Source organism: Grammomys surdaster, unplaced genomic scaffold (assembly GCF_004785775.1).
Source record: "Grammomys surdaster isolate TR1022 unplaced genomic scaffold, NIH_TR_1.0 125950, whole genome shotgun sequence".
Lineage (NCBI taxonomy): Eukaryota > Metazoa > Chordata > Mammalia > Rodentia > Muridae > Grammomys > Grammomys surdaster.
The window spans coordinates 3,536,638-3,552,976 of NW_021620771.1; the positions used below are offsets into that span (position 1 = coordinate 3,536,638).

General features: G+C 45.8%; 1 protein-coding gene across 3 annotated transcripts in view; it reads right to left on the reverse strand.

Annotated features, from left to right (window-relative positions):
• The window catches only part of Ift122 (intraflagellar transport 122), a 74,917-nt gene that overhangs the window by 50,092 nt on the left and 8,486 nt on the right, over nt 1-16,339 (reverse strand). For all 3 annotated transcript variants that reach the window (XM_028753506.1, XM_028753505.1, XM_028753507.1), the window contains exons 2-7: nt 14,890-14,956; nt 13,216-13,300; nt 6,731-6,809; nt 4,470-4,546; nt 1,188-1,254; nt 268-414 (exon numbers count right to left, since the gene is read on the reverse strand). In XM_028753506.1, coding sequence (XP_028609339.1) covers nt 268-414; nt 1,188-1,254; nt 4,470-4,546; nt 6,731-6,809; nt 13,216-13,300; nt 14,890-14,956 — 522 coding nt within the window. The remainder of the gene's footprint in view (nt 1-267; nt 415-1,187; nt 1,255-4,469; nt 4,547-6,730; nt 6,810-13,215; nt 13,301-14,889; nt 14,957-16,339) is intronic.

Sequence of the window (16,339 nt, forward strand, 5' to 3'; positions counted from 1 at the left end):
TAATCCCTCTCTCTCTCTCTCTCTCTCTCTCTCTCTCTCTCTCTCTCTCTCCTGGCCTAGATAGTTCATCTGCTTAGCTAAATCTCTGGGATTCACTCCAAAATTCAATATAGGATCTTTTAAAACTTCATTTATAAAAAGCAGGTTCCTAACAGACCAGGCAAGTGGGGAGAGAGGACTTTCAACTACAAAGATGTCAGGAAGAGAGAAAGAGCTCAGAAGACTTCTTCTAATAGTGCCAGCCAGGAGAAACCCAGCCATAGGTACCTTGAAGGATTCCAGCAGATGGACCATATTGGGGAGAGGGAGCCCCCAGGGCGCTCGATCTTCACTTTCTCTTCACCATTTTTGTTCCGTATGCTGATGATGCCATTGGCCATCCCCAGAGCCAGGTACTGACCATCGTTTGTCCAGCTGCACACACAACCAATGGAGGGCATGGGAGGTGGGAAGGAGCACACAGAGGGTAGAGCCTGCGAGGCATAGCAGCCGGGCTGTGGTTTCACCCCTCCTGCTTATTCCTGACATAGACTCAGCTTAGACCACTATTCACATCTGGAATCAGGGAGACCTTAAGGCAGGGGGACATCTACTTCAGATGGCATCTATCCCAACTCTGTGCACACATCTCCATGGCAGCCTGCACTCCAGACTAGGCCCTGTTTTCTGCTTTACAGTTCAACTCCCTCCCAATCCAAGGGCTTCCAGCAAACAGACTGTCTTGTGCCCTTTTAGCCCTCAAACAGGGCTTGACATGTCATTCAACAAATGCTGAATCACAGAGTCTCTTCAGAAGCTGCTCAGTTATAGGGTGCCTAGGCCTGTTGGTGCTATGAGTATTTCTGGAAATAGTATTGTTATCATCATTGCTCCATGATTTAGTAACCACTCCAAGGTCACAGGCCTATCAGTGACAGGATGCAGATTCTGGTCTGAGTCTAGCAGCGGCGTCAGAGGTTCCTGCCTGACTTTCCCAGCGAAGACGCCCATGCCAGCTCAGCACATGAAGGTTATCACAGGCACCAGTCTTTCCCATCAAGGAGACAAGAGAAGGAAAAAGGGAAACACAAAAGCCTATCCCACTGGCCAACACCACACTTTCTCTGTGGGTAAAATTAGAGGCTTGTGGGGGTCTGCTGGGGAGAGAAAGTCGCACAATGCATGTTGTCAGAGTCTCCCTAACTTACCTGCAGCAGGTGATCTTGCTGCTGGATTTGTGCTTGGAGACAGACTTCTGCTCAGGAGACCACAGCCCTTCAGTATCAGGCAACAGAAAAGAGAGCAAGACTATTCAGCAATAGAGAGAACTAAACTACCCATTTATATAAAACTCAAATCTCCAGGGTCTTATGCTGAGTTAAGAAAAAGAAAAGCCAACTTCCAAAGGCTTGATACTATAGAAGTCCATGTATACAACATACTGAATGACAACCACACACCTGCAGAACACATCTATGGCTATGAGATTGGGGGTACCAAGTGGCAGGGGGCAGTGGGTGGCAGGCACTGGTATGGGAATGGGATCCTGTATTGCAGTGGTCGTACATTGCCACACGTGATTGAAGAATAGAACTAAAATACACTGGGCCCCCTCCTCCCTAGTGGGCACCCACTAGGAGAACTGGGTGAAGAATACACGGCATTGCTCTGTATTCTCTCTGCAATGTACTGAACATCTACCATTGTTTTAAAAAAAAAGAAAGAAAGAGAGAAAGAAGAGAAAGAAAGAAAGAGAAGGAAGGAAGGAAGGAAGGAAGGAAGGAAGGAAGGAAGGAAGGAAGAAAGAAAGAAAGAAAGAAAGAAAGAAAGAAAGAAAGAAAGAGAAAAAAGAAAAAGACAAAAAGGTAGATGGTGAAGTTCTAGCTAAGTTTGTCAGGACTTAAATCCCAAAGAAAAGTACAACGTAGCTGCTCGTAGCTAGGACGTGGCTGCCAGAAACCAACTCAGCATTGAAATAGTAAGCTAAGGGAATGGAAAGTACAGGAGTGATGCTGTGAAGCTTCCCATTCATGACCCAGTCTCAGACAGACAGACAGACACTGTGTTCTCATACCTGAGATGACCCAGTCTCAGACAGACACCATGTGTCCTCATACCTGAGAGGACCCAGTCTCAGACAGACAGACACTGTATTCTCATGCCTGAGATGACCCAGTCTCAGACAGACAGACAGACACTGTGTGTTCTCATACCTGAGATGACCCAGTCTCAGACAGACAGACAGACACTGTATTCTCATGCCTGAGATGACCCAGTCTCAAACAGACACTGTGTGTCCTCATGTCTGAGATGACCCAGTCTCAGACAGACAGACAGACACCATGTTTGTAAATAAGGATTGTGACAGTGGGTACAGACAATGAAATTAGGAAACTCTGAGAGGGAAGAAGAGGCTTGGGGGAGGGGAGTGGTAACAGACATAACAGTGGGCGGACACCAGGAAGAGGGTGGGAATGAGGCAGAGAGGCGGGAAGAAACAACAAAAAAATGCCACCGTGAAACCTAACTCTTTGTTAAGCTAATAAAAGTAAAATTAGTAACGAATAAGCTTTTTGGAGAGTCCCCTTTCTAGGTCTCTGCCACTGCACATGACGGTATGTAAGCTGTGCACTGCGCATGGCACACAGGGCAGCTTAGGCTTGCTCCCTCCAGTCCCCAGAGGTGGTCCAGTGCCCTGACAACAGACAACAAAGCAAATCCTACCCTGCCTGGGCCATGAAGTACGGCCATATGAAATACAGAGTACATGTAACTTTACACAGCCAGCTGCATACACAGAGAGCAGAGGAAGCCGTGAGTGAATGGAGTCCTGAGTGAATGTGTGCTATCACATGGCTTCATGTCAAGCAAGGACCCCAAGCTTCGGGGTGAGACTGAGGGAGACGGTAGAGGCATCTATGCTTTATGTGTGGATATTGGCAATGCATGCGGAAAATGTCCACTACAGCTTTCCTCCCAGATATTTATGGCTTGAAGACTGTGTCCTACAGAGCCTGCTCTGACTGAAATTAGCTAAACCTGTCTCCTTGATCCAGCTGTATAGAGCCCTGCCTCCTTATCTGTAATAACCTGCTTCCTTGACTCAGCTGTAAGCAAGAACCCTGCCTCTATGTTCAACTTTATACAATAAACACACTGGGCTTCCGGAGGGTTGTGGTCCACACAATCCCAGTTTTCCCACCTGGGTCTTATCTTTTCTTCATTCCCTGCTGTCCCAGTCACAAGAGTCCCCAGAGTCCCTATGTCCCTAGAGCTAAGCAAGGTTTAAAAGGGAAATGTCTGTAAAGGCCTGAGTCTTCCCCTCCCTTCTTTCAATTATTTCCACCCCACCCATGCCTTTTGTCTGTGCTCCACTGCAAGAGCAGGAAGCCTTCAGCTGCAGGAACCCCTCCTACCAAGCCTCCCTCAGGAAGATTTGCACTCAAGCTCTGCACACAGTGGACCAGGAGAGTAGGAATGAGTGAAGCACGACTTCAGGAGTTGGCACAGAGCTTACAATTTTTTTTAATGGCTCTCAAACCATAGGAATTCTCTTTTTAAAAATTTCATTGCAAACTATCAGTAGAGTGCCACTAAAATGCTGTAGGTGTGGCTGTGTGTGTGTGCATGGTGGCATTGTGGCAAGAATGCTTGCCCTGGGAAGTAGAAGCTGATGGTGAGATGTCTTCCTCTATCCCTCTCTACTTTTTAGACAGGGTCTTTCCTGGAACCTAGCGCTCTTCATCTTGGTTTGTCTGTCTGTCCAGCAGACCTGGCACTGGGGCTGCAGACAAAGCGCCACAACTGGCTTGTACATGGGTACTTGAGATCTCAACTCAAGCACTTTACCCACTGAGCCATTTCCCCAGCCCAAGTACTTTTACTTAATAAGATGCTTTTACAAATCATACTACCTTTCTCTACCATAAGCTTGAGAGCAGGAATATTTTATTCCCCCCAAACAGGCACTCAGATCAGCACAAGAAGATATGCTAGGTTTTTTTGTTTTTAAAGCAAATGGCAATGTTTCTAGTGAAAACCAGTACATGCTAGGGTGACCCAATCTTCTGTGCCCTCCCATCCATCACACCATTTCTTCCCCCAGGACCCTACTGCTCATCAGTCAGCTCAAACGGCTTACCACCCTCAAGGTCATCGTCTCTCATTGTCTCAATGCAACTTTTTTTAGGGCAGGGGTTCTCTGTGTAGCTCCAGTTGTTCTGGAACTATGTAGTCCAGGCTGGCCTTGAACTCACAAAGATCTGCCTGCCTCTGCCTCCCAACCTCTAGGATTAAAGCATGTGCCACCATTGCCCAGCTCTTTCTGCAAACTTAAAGGATCAATCTCCCTTGGCTGCTAGAGGTGGAGAAAAGGCCTCACTCTCTAAGGACAGACCAGTGGGCTCTGTGTGTGTGTGTGTGTGTGTGTGTGTGTGTGTGTGTGTGTGCGCGCGCATTCTCTATTAGAGGTTCTGGGAACTGAAACTTACCAAAGTCACTGGAGGAGCAAGATGCCAGCTGGTGGGTAACAGGATTGTAGGAGACACACTGTATAGAGTCATTGTGCCTAGAAGTTGAAGAACTGAAGATTATTCCACAACAAACCACAAATGTCTCAGTAGCTACAACTGGAGATTCAAAGCAGGCTTAAAGGGACTGGAGAGATGGCTCACAAGTTAAGCCACTTACTACTCTTCCAGAGGACCAGAATTAAATCCCAGTACCTAAATGACAGCTTACAGCTGTCTGTAACTCCAGTTCCAAAGGATCTGATGCCCTCTTCTAACCTCTACAGGCAAAATACCTATACACATAAAATAAATTTTAAAAAAATTAAAATAAAAAACAAAATAAAACAAGCAAAAAAAGAACAGCCCCAAGACTAAAGCCTCAGGTGACATACTGCAAGCCCTTCTCTAGGGGACCAATAGCACAGGGCCTCCTTGACAGGACTGTCTTCAACACCAGTTTCCACTCACCCAGCATCCCACCCAAGTCAAACTTCTCCTCCAGGGCTCTCCTCCTGATACCTCCAGTGTGTGCCTGAGACAAAGACAGATAACCCAGCCTACTGCAAGGTGCAGACAGCAAGCTTTATTTGTGGCTCTAATTGACAATTTCTGGTGTCCAGAAATATAGGGTGGAGTGTGATGAATACAGTGCAGGCCAAGGTCTGGAAACATGGCAAATGCTGAGATGCACTCCATGGCATCTCAACCCAGTTCTAGCCCTTCACTTCTTGGTAACACTGTATGCATTGTCTCACTCACTGTTCATCTAAACTTTGCTTGTTGTGTTCAGAGCAGCAGGGCTCACAGCAGGCAACAGGTGGGAGCAATCCAAGTGTTCACTAGCTGATGAGTGATCCAGATGGAATATACACACACAATGGCGTATTACTCAGCCATGAGGACATTACATGAAATAAGCTATGGTGGTATGAATATGTGTGACCCAAGGAATGGCACTATTAGGAGGTGTGACCTTGTTGGAGGAAGTGTGTCACTGTGGGGTTGGCTTAGAGACCCTCCTCCTAGCCACATGGGAACTAATCTTCTCTCAGCTGCCTTCTGATAAAGATGTAGTAGAACTCACAGCTCCTCTAGCACCGTGAAACTGCCTAGACACTGCCGTGCTTCCTGGCATGATGATAATGGACTGAACCTCTGAACCTGTAAGAGGTTCAACTGCAATTAAATATTATCCTTTATAAGAGCTGCCTTGGTCATGTGTTTCTTCAAAGCAATGGAAACCCTAAGACAGAAGTCAATCACAAAATGCAAATACTGTATGACCCCACTTATATGAGGTACCTAGAGGAGCCAGACTCCTCAGAAAGGACAAAGACAGTTGCCAGGGCTGAGACGAGGCAGAATAGAAGATGTTAAGCACTGAATTTAAAGTTCAGGAAGATGAAAGGGTCCAAAGACTTTCCTTGCCAAAATTTGGCTGCACAACAGTGTTAATGCACCTAACACCTGGTGGCTATGGCCCAATTTACATTCGGGGTATTTCTCTATAATTGAAAATAACAAAAGTTGCTTGTCAAGTACTTCCTGTGGACCAGGTATGGTGTTAGGTGCCAGAAATATAAGCATGTAAAAACAGGGATAGTGTCTAACTTCCAGAGGCCAATGGGTGCCATTAATCAATCAGGATATGTAAGACCACAGCTGTAAGAAATGCTCAGGAGAGGCGCTCTTGAGTCTGGATGGTAGGAGTGGGGTGGCAGCAGAGACAGCTGCAGCTGAGACCTATACACGGGGAGGGGCTGGCTGGGACAGGGACAGATTTGAGCATGGCCCACTAAGGAGCAGGAAGCTTAAAGCACACTGGCCTGTCTAGCTTCTGACACTGGGTAGATGCAAAACCATTCACAGAGGCAGAGAGTCTGAATAGGACAAGCTGGGTGAGAGGGGAATGACAGGAATCTGTGGGGTTGGATTAGCTGAAATATATTACATGAAACACAGCTCAATGCTGGCTGAGCTGGTTGCTGAGCATTCCCTACCGACCCATCCCCATGCTTAATTCAAGTTCAGGTTGGAGAGGAAAGCTCTTCCATACATTCTTCCCACGAGGATGTGGCTACAGTGAATGACGGTCAGAGCAGAGTTGGGTGTGGTCAATGGGCAGCCCTTGTAAACCCAGTCACCTGAGGCTGAAGGAAAGTTGTAAGCTTGAGGCCTGCCTTATAGAGGGAAACCTGTCTCAAGCAAACAAAACAAGTGTCACCCACGGGGTCACTTACGTGTACTTCAGAATGCCTTCCAGTTTTGAGGTCCAGATAATGATGCTCTTGTCGGCAGATCCGGAGGCAAAGCGCTTGCCTAAAGGGTTTTTAAAAAGAAAATCCTCATATGTATTTAAAACCAGAATTTTCCAGATAGAATGTCCAAGAAAACTAATTCTTCAAGGCACATACTCAGCTAGAAAAGTAGCTCAGTTGACAGAGTAGCTGTCTGTATGTATGAGGCCCAGGTTCGAATCCCAGTATTGTACAGACAGAGTAGTTGTGTACTCCCATAACCCATCATGTGTGGTGGCAAGAAGATCAGAGGTTCAGAGTCATCCTTGGCTACAGAATGAGTTGGAGGCCAGCCTGGACTACAAGAGACCCTGTCTGAAAAATACTTTTAAAGGGCAGTAAGTGTTCCTTTATTCTCTAGCACTGTTTTTGGATGTGGTGTAGGGATGGAACCTAGGGCCTACATATGCTGAGTGCATAACTCATAAAGAAGCTGTACCCCAGCCCTGCCACTGATTCTCATCAACACTGGCAACAAGGAATCTGCAGTTTGGACTCTGAGGTTCCAACCTGCTCTTCCTGGCACTAAGTATGCCCAGACCCACTGAGGGTCGGCTACATCTGTATGCCACGTTCTGCAGTAAGGGCTGAGCAGCACTTCATTGAAGCTTCTTTTCCATGGTGTCGAGTCCGAGAAGCAGACATTAAGTTTATCCACCACAGATACAATATGGGAGGGAGGGAGTCCTATGAAAGAGAATAGCTGGGGGAACTAACATTAAAATTTTTATTTTTTTTAAAGATTTTTACTTATCTCTATTTTATGTGTATGGGTGTTTACTAACATGTCTGTGTACCATGTACATGCTTGGTGCCTGAATAGGCCAAAAGATGACATCAGATTCCCTGGTACTAGTGTTGTAGGTAGTTATGAGCCACCATGTAGGTGCTGGGAATTGAACCTGGGATCCTCTGCTGTAGCACTTCTCCAGTCTCCTAATTTTTTTTTTAATTTATAGTTGTATATGTTTATCTATTCACGTGCTTGGGTGATATCTGTGAGCACACATATGTGTGTTCATAAAAGGGTGGGGTAAGGCTGATGTACCTTCCTCTCCTGCTCTCCTCTGCTGCACTAACCCTGGAGCTCACAGACTTAGCTAAATTAGCTGTCCAAAGAGCTTGTCCTGTCTCCACCTCCCTAATGCAGCGACAGCAGGCACACATCACTGTGCACAAGTTTTTATGTGGATGCTGGAGATACAAATTCAGGCATTCGTGCTTTCACAGCAGGCACTTAACCAACTGAGCCGTCCCCAGACCCCAAAGTTGTATATATTCATGGAGTACAGTATAGTGTTTTGATATATTTAATCAAATAATTATATCAAGCAAATTAACATATTTATCTCCTTAGATACTTATATTTTTAATGTTGGGAACTTAAAGTCTGTTCTCTTAGCAGTTTTAAATATATATTATTGTTAATTATGATTACCACTCTGTGCAACAGATCTCAAAAACCCACCCATCCGCCTGACTGAAACTGTGCTCTTGGGTCGGCATCTCCTACAACAGCAGTTCTTAACTGGTGGGTCGAGATCACATTGGAGGTCAAATGACACTTTCACAGAGGTCACCTAAGACCATCAGAAAACAGATATTTATATTACAATTCATAACAGTACCAACATTACAGTTATGAAGTAGAAGTTATAAAGTAGAAGGAAATTAATTTTATAGTTAGGGGTGACTACAACATGAAGAACTGTACTGACAGGGTGCAGCATTAGAAAGGTTGAGAACCACCGCCCTAGAGGACTGGATGAAGATAAGATCCTTCAGGGGAGATCTAAAGGATAAGCAGAGCTGACCCAAGTACAAAGGAAGAGCAAGATGTGTACATGGGTGAAACATGGACAAAGGCCCTGAGGCAGCAAAGGCTGGCATGGCTGAGAGGCCATGAGATTCACAGCTTGGAGCGGGTAGCAAGGAATGCAGCAGGGGAGTGAAGGAGCTCTTGGGCCTCGGAGCCATAGTGCAGATTGTACCTTTACCCTCAAGCAGTGGGACCAGAGGCAAGCCTGAAGGGAAAAGTGCCAGGATGTGCCTTACACTTCCACACTGCTTGGGATTTAAGAAAGAAAGGGCTAAAGAGGCCACATATCCCAAGTAATTCCGTATTTACTCCATGGATACCAACTTAAAGGAGGAAGAAGAGTCGGGTACTTTGTAGCAAACCCCAGGAGCCTTCATGAGGCAAGCATAGGACAGGATTTGCACACCCAGCTACAGAATTCTGTTACATTTTTAATTTGTGACTATATATGGGAGAGGCACAAAGACACCATAGTGCACACTGGGACAACTTTTAGGAGTTCTCGCCTTCTACCATGTGGGTTCCACTGACCAAACTTAGGTTGTAAGGCTTGGTGGCAAAGTCAAGGGCCCTGGCCTGCTCTGCCATCTCGACAGCCCAACATGTTTATTTTTAGACTTTAGTCTTAGGGTAAGGAGAAGGTGGCCTTCAGAAGCCACTGCTCCTAGAGCCTCAGTGTCCCCACTTGAAATTAGAGAGGGAGCAGAAGTCCTCACTCAGAGGCTATGCAAAGATAACATCTGCAAAGTACCTTTTGCAGCAGCTAAAATGGGAGGTTGTGGGTGGGCCACATGGCACTGTAGCAAAAGCTGGTCAAAGAAAGGTTCTACTGTCAGGTGTGCCCTCCCCGTTTCCTGATCTGGTAAGCATTAAGGATGACATACAGGCTCCAGGCCCAGAGTCTCTGCGTCAGAATCCTCAGGGAAGTCACTGAGCAGCTGTGTGACCGGAACTAGTTCCTGGACACCCCCAGGGTTTCATTTCCGCATGTGAAAATGGACATTCATAGAATTTACTTCATAGTTGGTGGGAAGAGCATGCAAATGCCCACACACATATAAAATGTTCAGAACAACAGAATCGTTCTGGAATAGAACTGTGCTAAAAACATAGCTACTGTTACTCTCTTCATGCTGCCTTACGCTGTTCTTGAACAAGGGGACTCTATCTTTCACATCTCTAATCATGGTAGCTCATTAATTACTTAGGAAACTTCAGAAGTCAGAAACAAACAGGCTTAAAGAGTAAAACCAACCATAATCCGTATGTCTCAATTTTCAGATCTAAGAGTGTAGACAAGTTTGGGTGTAGACAACTAAGACATCCTTTTTTTAAATTTTTTAAAGATTTATTTATGTTATGTACACCACTGCTCTTTTCAGACACACCAGAAGAGAGCATCAGATCCCATTACAGATGGTTGTGAGCCACCATGTGGTTGCAGGGATTTGAACTCAGGACCTCTGGAAGAGCAGTCGGTGCTCTTAACCGCTGAGCCAACTCTCCAGCCTTCAACTAAGACTTCCTAATCATTATGTGTCACAGAAAGCATGATACACCAGGAAGACCCAGGCACAGTAGTCAGAGGACAGCAGTCAGGCTCTGTAACTGCTCCAGGCCTGTTTGCCCCTCTGCCCGAGGAAGTAAGACTACTCTTGCTTCGTGTTTCAGAGGGCTACAAGAAGGGTCACATGGAATGACATGTGTGACAGAGTTCGACAGAGTGCTGACAAATACCACTGCTCACAGGGTTACAGGCCACAGGCCTTCTCTTACACTCAGGAACCCAGCAGCCTCTGCCCCTATGTACAAATACTTTAGCCACCCAGGCAGTCTGCCACTGGTCTCCTTGGAACATCACTCTCGACTGGAACTCAAACTGTCACAGCACAGACACCTGACCATGAAGTAAGAAATGTATGCTGTCTCACTGACTTGTCCTAGGACTTATCCATTAAGTGTTCTCCCAAAATGAGTCAGTGAGGCTGTCGGGCTAGAGCTGAAGATGGTGCAGAGACATGAGGTATGTGTGTTTACCTGCAGAGCAGCCTACGGCATTCGTCTAATTCTTAAAGAAGTCCTCCATCCAGAGAAATTCCAAACCTGGGTCTTAGGCTCAGCTAAGCTCTGTGCCCTTGGATAGAGGGACTCCGACTGCAGTCAGAGCATCGTCTCCAGCCCTACATCTGACACAGGAAGTGGCAGAGATGACAATGAGCTCAAAGTCAGGGCCTGAGCCACAAGTTGGCTCAGCGGGTAAAGGCACTTGCCACACAAGCTTCATAACCTGAGCTCAGTCCCCAGAATCCAAGTAAAAGTGGACAGAGAAAAAAGTCTCGAGAAAGTTTTCCTCTAACTTCCACATGTGTGTCATGAAAACATGTCCATATGTGTGTGTACAGACAATAATTATACATTAATGTAGATATTTTAATATCTAATTTAGATATTTTAACTTACATATTTTGTGTGTGAATGTGTATTGTGTGGACTTATGCATGCCACAGTATACATCTGGAGGTTAGAGGACAACTTGCAAGAGTAGGTTCTCTCTTTCCACCATGTGGTTACCAGGGATCAAACTCAAATCAGGTTCACTGCACATGCCTTACCCTGGTGAGCCATCTGCCTGTTCCAATAAATTAACAGAAGAAAGACAGCTTTTGGGTTGGGCTAAGGTTAGAACTTCCATGGTCTAGCACTCTGTCTGTCTGTCTGTCTCTCTGTTTATATACCTACCTACCTACCTATCTACCATCTGTTTTTCTTCATTTTACTACAATTTTTGCAGTGCTGTGGAAGGAACTCAGGGCCTTCAGCAAGAGAATGCTAGGCAAGTGTTCTACCACTCAGCTATGTCCCCAGTCCACATGAAATTAAGTCACATTTCAATTTCACACAGCAATTCTCTGACCACCTCCTCTCCCAGCCTTCCAGGTACCACAGTGTAATATCCCTCGAGCCCGTAAGAGCCCAACCCCTCTCCTCTGCCCCTTTCCCTTACAGCCCATCTCCACTCATTTCAAGGTCACTGCTTATGACTATGCATCCTCTCTGCTCTGCTCTCACTTCACCTTGCCTGTAAATCTGCTCCTTGGACTAAACCCACCTCTTCTCTTATTTACCATGCAGCTCAGAGTGGCTGGAGAAGACAAGCCACATAAAATGATGTCACCTGTAATTCCTGACCACCGGTTTCAAGTGTATCCTCTGGTCCCTGGAGGTCTCACTCCCAAGTCCATTCATCCACGTACTCTCTGAGGCTGCCATTTTTTCCTTTCTCTTCAACTCTGAAACACTTCCTTCCCAGTCCTCACTCTCAGTGACATTGGCTTCTCATTACACTAAAGCCATGGAAGAACTAGAGAGAAGATCCTTTAGCTCCCTACCTTCATAGGCCCCTCCTGCTGCTGCTCCTTTCTGAAGCAAAGCCCTACTGTGTCCTAGGTCCCACATCCTAGCAATCAATGCATCCAAGCAATCTTCTGCCCTCTTTCCTGCATCAACCTTCCACAGAGGAAATGTACACACCTGAACTTTGGATCTTCCACTACAACTGGCCAACTGGCCTACCAGCAACACCACCCACATCAGTGGAGGGTAACTCCATCATTCAGTCATTCAGATCAAAAGCTGTGGGGCTGCCTGCAATATTCACACTCACATCCAACCTACCAGGAAACCCCATCTGTTCCATACTCAAAGAATATCCAGAACCCGATTGCTTCTTCCCACTTCTTTGGCCAGTGTCACTCCTGTCATGAAAGATGCTTCTCACTCAGCTTTCTGAACCCCTTAACTTTAGTAAGCTGATTCCAACACAAATATAAAATAGAATCCTGATCAGGCCCCTGTTCTGCTCAGACCCTCCAACAGTGCATTCTTCACTGAGGATCAGAACCAGTATTCTAACGATGTTGATACCATTTGGCCACCCCAGACCTGTTCTTTTCTATCCCCTCTCTCATTTCTCCCCAATTCTTTCTGCCCTATCGCTGGAGAGGTGCATTCCCACCCAAGGGCTTCTGCAATGGCTCTTCCATATTTGAGAAGCTCTCCTCTCCCAAAGGTCTGACGCCAAAAATCTCTCCATCCCAGGCCACAAGTCAGCTGCCCAATCTGAATGGGCCCATCTCACAATCAGATTGGACAATGAACCAGACCTCTGTCCCGCCCAGCACTCCCAGTTCTCATGTTCTGTCCATCTTACTGCCTATCACCCTAGCGCTTGGCTATCTTATTGACTATGCTCATGCTATGTGTTGCCTGCTCCCGTCTTCCTTCCTCTCCAGCTTCCCAACAAGCCCTTCTCCTATTTTGTTCTTTTAAATAACCCAAGCACTTAAGACAGTGCCTGACACACAGATACCTAAGGACTAGCGTTGTAACTCAGTGGCAGCGCATTTACCTGGTGTGTTCAAGGCCCTGGGCTTAGTCCCCCATGAGAAACCAACAAACAAACTTGCTCCCATGACTAGCTAAAGCCTCAGCTATTTCATATCCTCTGAACATGCAGGTTGTATTTTAAAGATGATTACAGAGTTCCCGAGTAGAAAGCTGAGCCATCACAAGGCCATCACAGAGACCAGAACCCAGAGCATCCTCTTACCATCCTTTGCATATGCCACACAGTACACAGTGTCTTTGTGTCCCTTCAGGGGCTGAAGTAAGGTGCCATCAGAGGTGTCATAAACCTGTCAAAAGGGGTAAAAATATCGATTATCTGTGTAACATCCATTATTCAGAATTCCTGCAGGGTGTTACTGCTGCTATTTTTGTTTTTATAACACAACAGTTGTTGATTTGCTAAATTAGTATCAAGTAGAGACAGCACTGCATAACAAGAATGACTACATCTTAATGCAGGGCAAGCAGGAAGTGGAGGTCCAGCTTATGCTCGGTGTGGCCAGGTACATACCATCAATGCTAGAGAAACAGCAACTACACTGATTCTCACTCCAGGCCAAGTTCTGCAAGCTTCACCCATTCTCCCCAGCCCTTGCCTTCCCACCCAGGACTGGGAACTGAATCTGGACATTGTACAATGCCAGATAAGCCATCAGCTTCTGAGCTATATTCCTAGCCTTCTTAGTTTTTATTTTGAAACATGTTTGACTAAGTTTCCCAGGCTGGGTCTGAACTCCTTCGACCCAGGTTAGCCTTGAACTTTTGATCCTCCTGCCTCTGCCTCTCAAGTAGCTGAGATTATGAGCCTGCACAACCAGGCCCCGGTACATTTCACTCCCTCTTACATGGGCTTAGATAAGTGATCCATCAAGGCAGGCCCTTGTCAACGAAGCCAGCAGCTACAAAGAGCTGGTGGACAACATAGTTAACTGTCAGGGACAACACTGACACTAGTGTCAGCACACACAGATGCGTCATACTTGTTACCACGGCCTGAAAGTCACAGATCTAACAAACGTGGGGTTTGCAAGTGGGAGGGAGTGTTATAAAAGCCAGCTGCAATGTTCATTTAGAATAGTTTATAGTTGTGCAACATGGCCAAATATGTGGAGATGTAAAAAACACAGCCTCTGAGAAATGAGGACAGAGCTCTCCCACACAGGCAGAATACTGGAGAAACCAGGACGGGAAGTGAAAAGGATCTAAGTTGTTTACCCTGGAGAGAAGTCTGCAGAACAAACCAACCACAATTCTAAGACTATGCAGTTAGCACGCAGAACATGGACATCAGTCTGTGTTTCTGGTCACAGCAGAGAGATGGACTGTGTCTTAGGGGAGGAACAGCTATCACAGAGGTTTGGGGTCAAACAGAAAGGTGTCACTGAGATTCCTCTTATGTACTAGGATAGGATCCTGAGAGTGCCTGTGGCCTTTGAAGCTATGAACAATAGGACACCATTCATATATTCAGATGGAATTGTTTAGGCGCAGCAGAGCCCAGAAGTGGAGGTCAGGCTTTCTGGCTTCTCATGGAAAGATAGCCTTTAGCCTTGTTACTTCACTTTGGTCCAACAGAATATGAACTGACACCCACTCAGTTTCAAAGGCATTTTGATTAATTGTCTGCAACCATTTCATGAGTGTCTCAAAGGGAAAGACAAATGACTCCAAAGGAGGCATTGTTCATGGGTTCCTATCTGATAGACAGTTTACTTACCTGTTTTAAATAGACCATTTCCTTCCTTATTAAAAAGTAATGGCTGGTTTTTCCGCCCTTGCCTTTTTTATCTCAAAAAAAGGGGGTCAAATTTCAGAGTACTTACAAGAGGGAGGGAGAAAAAAAGCACTCAGAATGGAAACACAGACAAAATCCTACCAGCAATCTGTTTCCTGCAGCCAGAATCAGTTGCGTTCCATCAGGCTTAAATGCGAGGTCGTAGATACTAACAAGAGACAAGACAAAAAGACAATTAGGAACTGAAATGAGGTCTGCTAATGGCCAAGAAAGCAAACTTTATTTCCATTATGAAACACTATGTGTGTGCTGGGGAAAAAATAATGGCTAAAAATTGCATCTGGTTGCAAATTCCACTCAACCACCACACCTTGGCAGCCCATTCAATCATGATCTGCTCTGCAGTCAGCTCAGTCCTGGTTTCCTCTCGTCCAGAAGCCAGAAATGATTCAAAGGGACAACAGCTGAGGGCACAGGCTTTCCCAATCATGCTATGGAAAGGCATGACACACCAGCTAGAGTGTAAGGCAGGACAGCTACACAGACATTTTACCAATTACCTGTTAGGTATAAGGCACCAACAGACGGGTGGGTTGGGGGAGAGGGGCTTGGCAGAGTCTCTCTCTGCATCTAGGAATTTCCTCTTGAGTGGGAAACTATAAAGCAGACACGTTGGCCAAGGACTGCCATGGCACCAAGTTTAAGGAATATCCTTTCCATCTCCAATCTCTCTGAGTATTCAATGTTCTACGTGTCAGTGAAATGTGGCTAGGTTTTGTTTGCCTGTTTGCTTTCATTCTGGTGTGTGTACAATGGTCTTCTCGCCAAGGCCCTCTGAGCAGGGGTGAGATGACGAGGGCTACTTTGAGACTGCTGAGGAAACTGTGTGCTTCGCACCGTTCAAAGAAGATCCCCATTCTGACCTGGGGAAGAGGAGAAGCTCCATGAAGAACACAGTATCAGAATGAGGGGCAACTCCGAGCCGTGCAAAAGAGTGGCAAGTACAGCTCTTTGGAAAAGAAACCAAGCAAGGAAGTGGAGACAGCAAGGACTGTAAACAATGAAACTAGACTGAACCATCTGATTATTTCCAAGGTGGTGGGGCTATCAAATCAGTATCACTGGGATTCTCCAATGTCCCAGCCAGATGAGCCACTATTGAGGAGAAGAGTGACAAGGCAGTGAGTGTCCACCGTGAAAATACGGCTGGAATAAACCACATGGACTTGTCAGTAGTCTAAAAATACACTTTTCATATTATCATAGCCCTTAGTTCTTCCAACACAATTTTATTTCATCTTCACAATAAACTCGTGGGGCAAGGATGATTAAAGTCAACCCTCTGCCCAGTGGATTCTTCTTCTATGAATTCAAATAACTGTTGATCAAAAATATTTTTTAAATTTTAAATATTTTTTAAAATCCCAGCACTCAGGAGGCAAAGGCAGGTCTTTGTGAGTTCAAGGCCAACCTGGTCTACATAGTGAGTTCCAGGCCAGCCAGAGCTACACAATCAGACCATGTGGGTGTGCATACACACACAGTCATATATGTATGTGTACATACATATATGCACATACACAAGCATGCA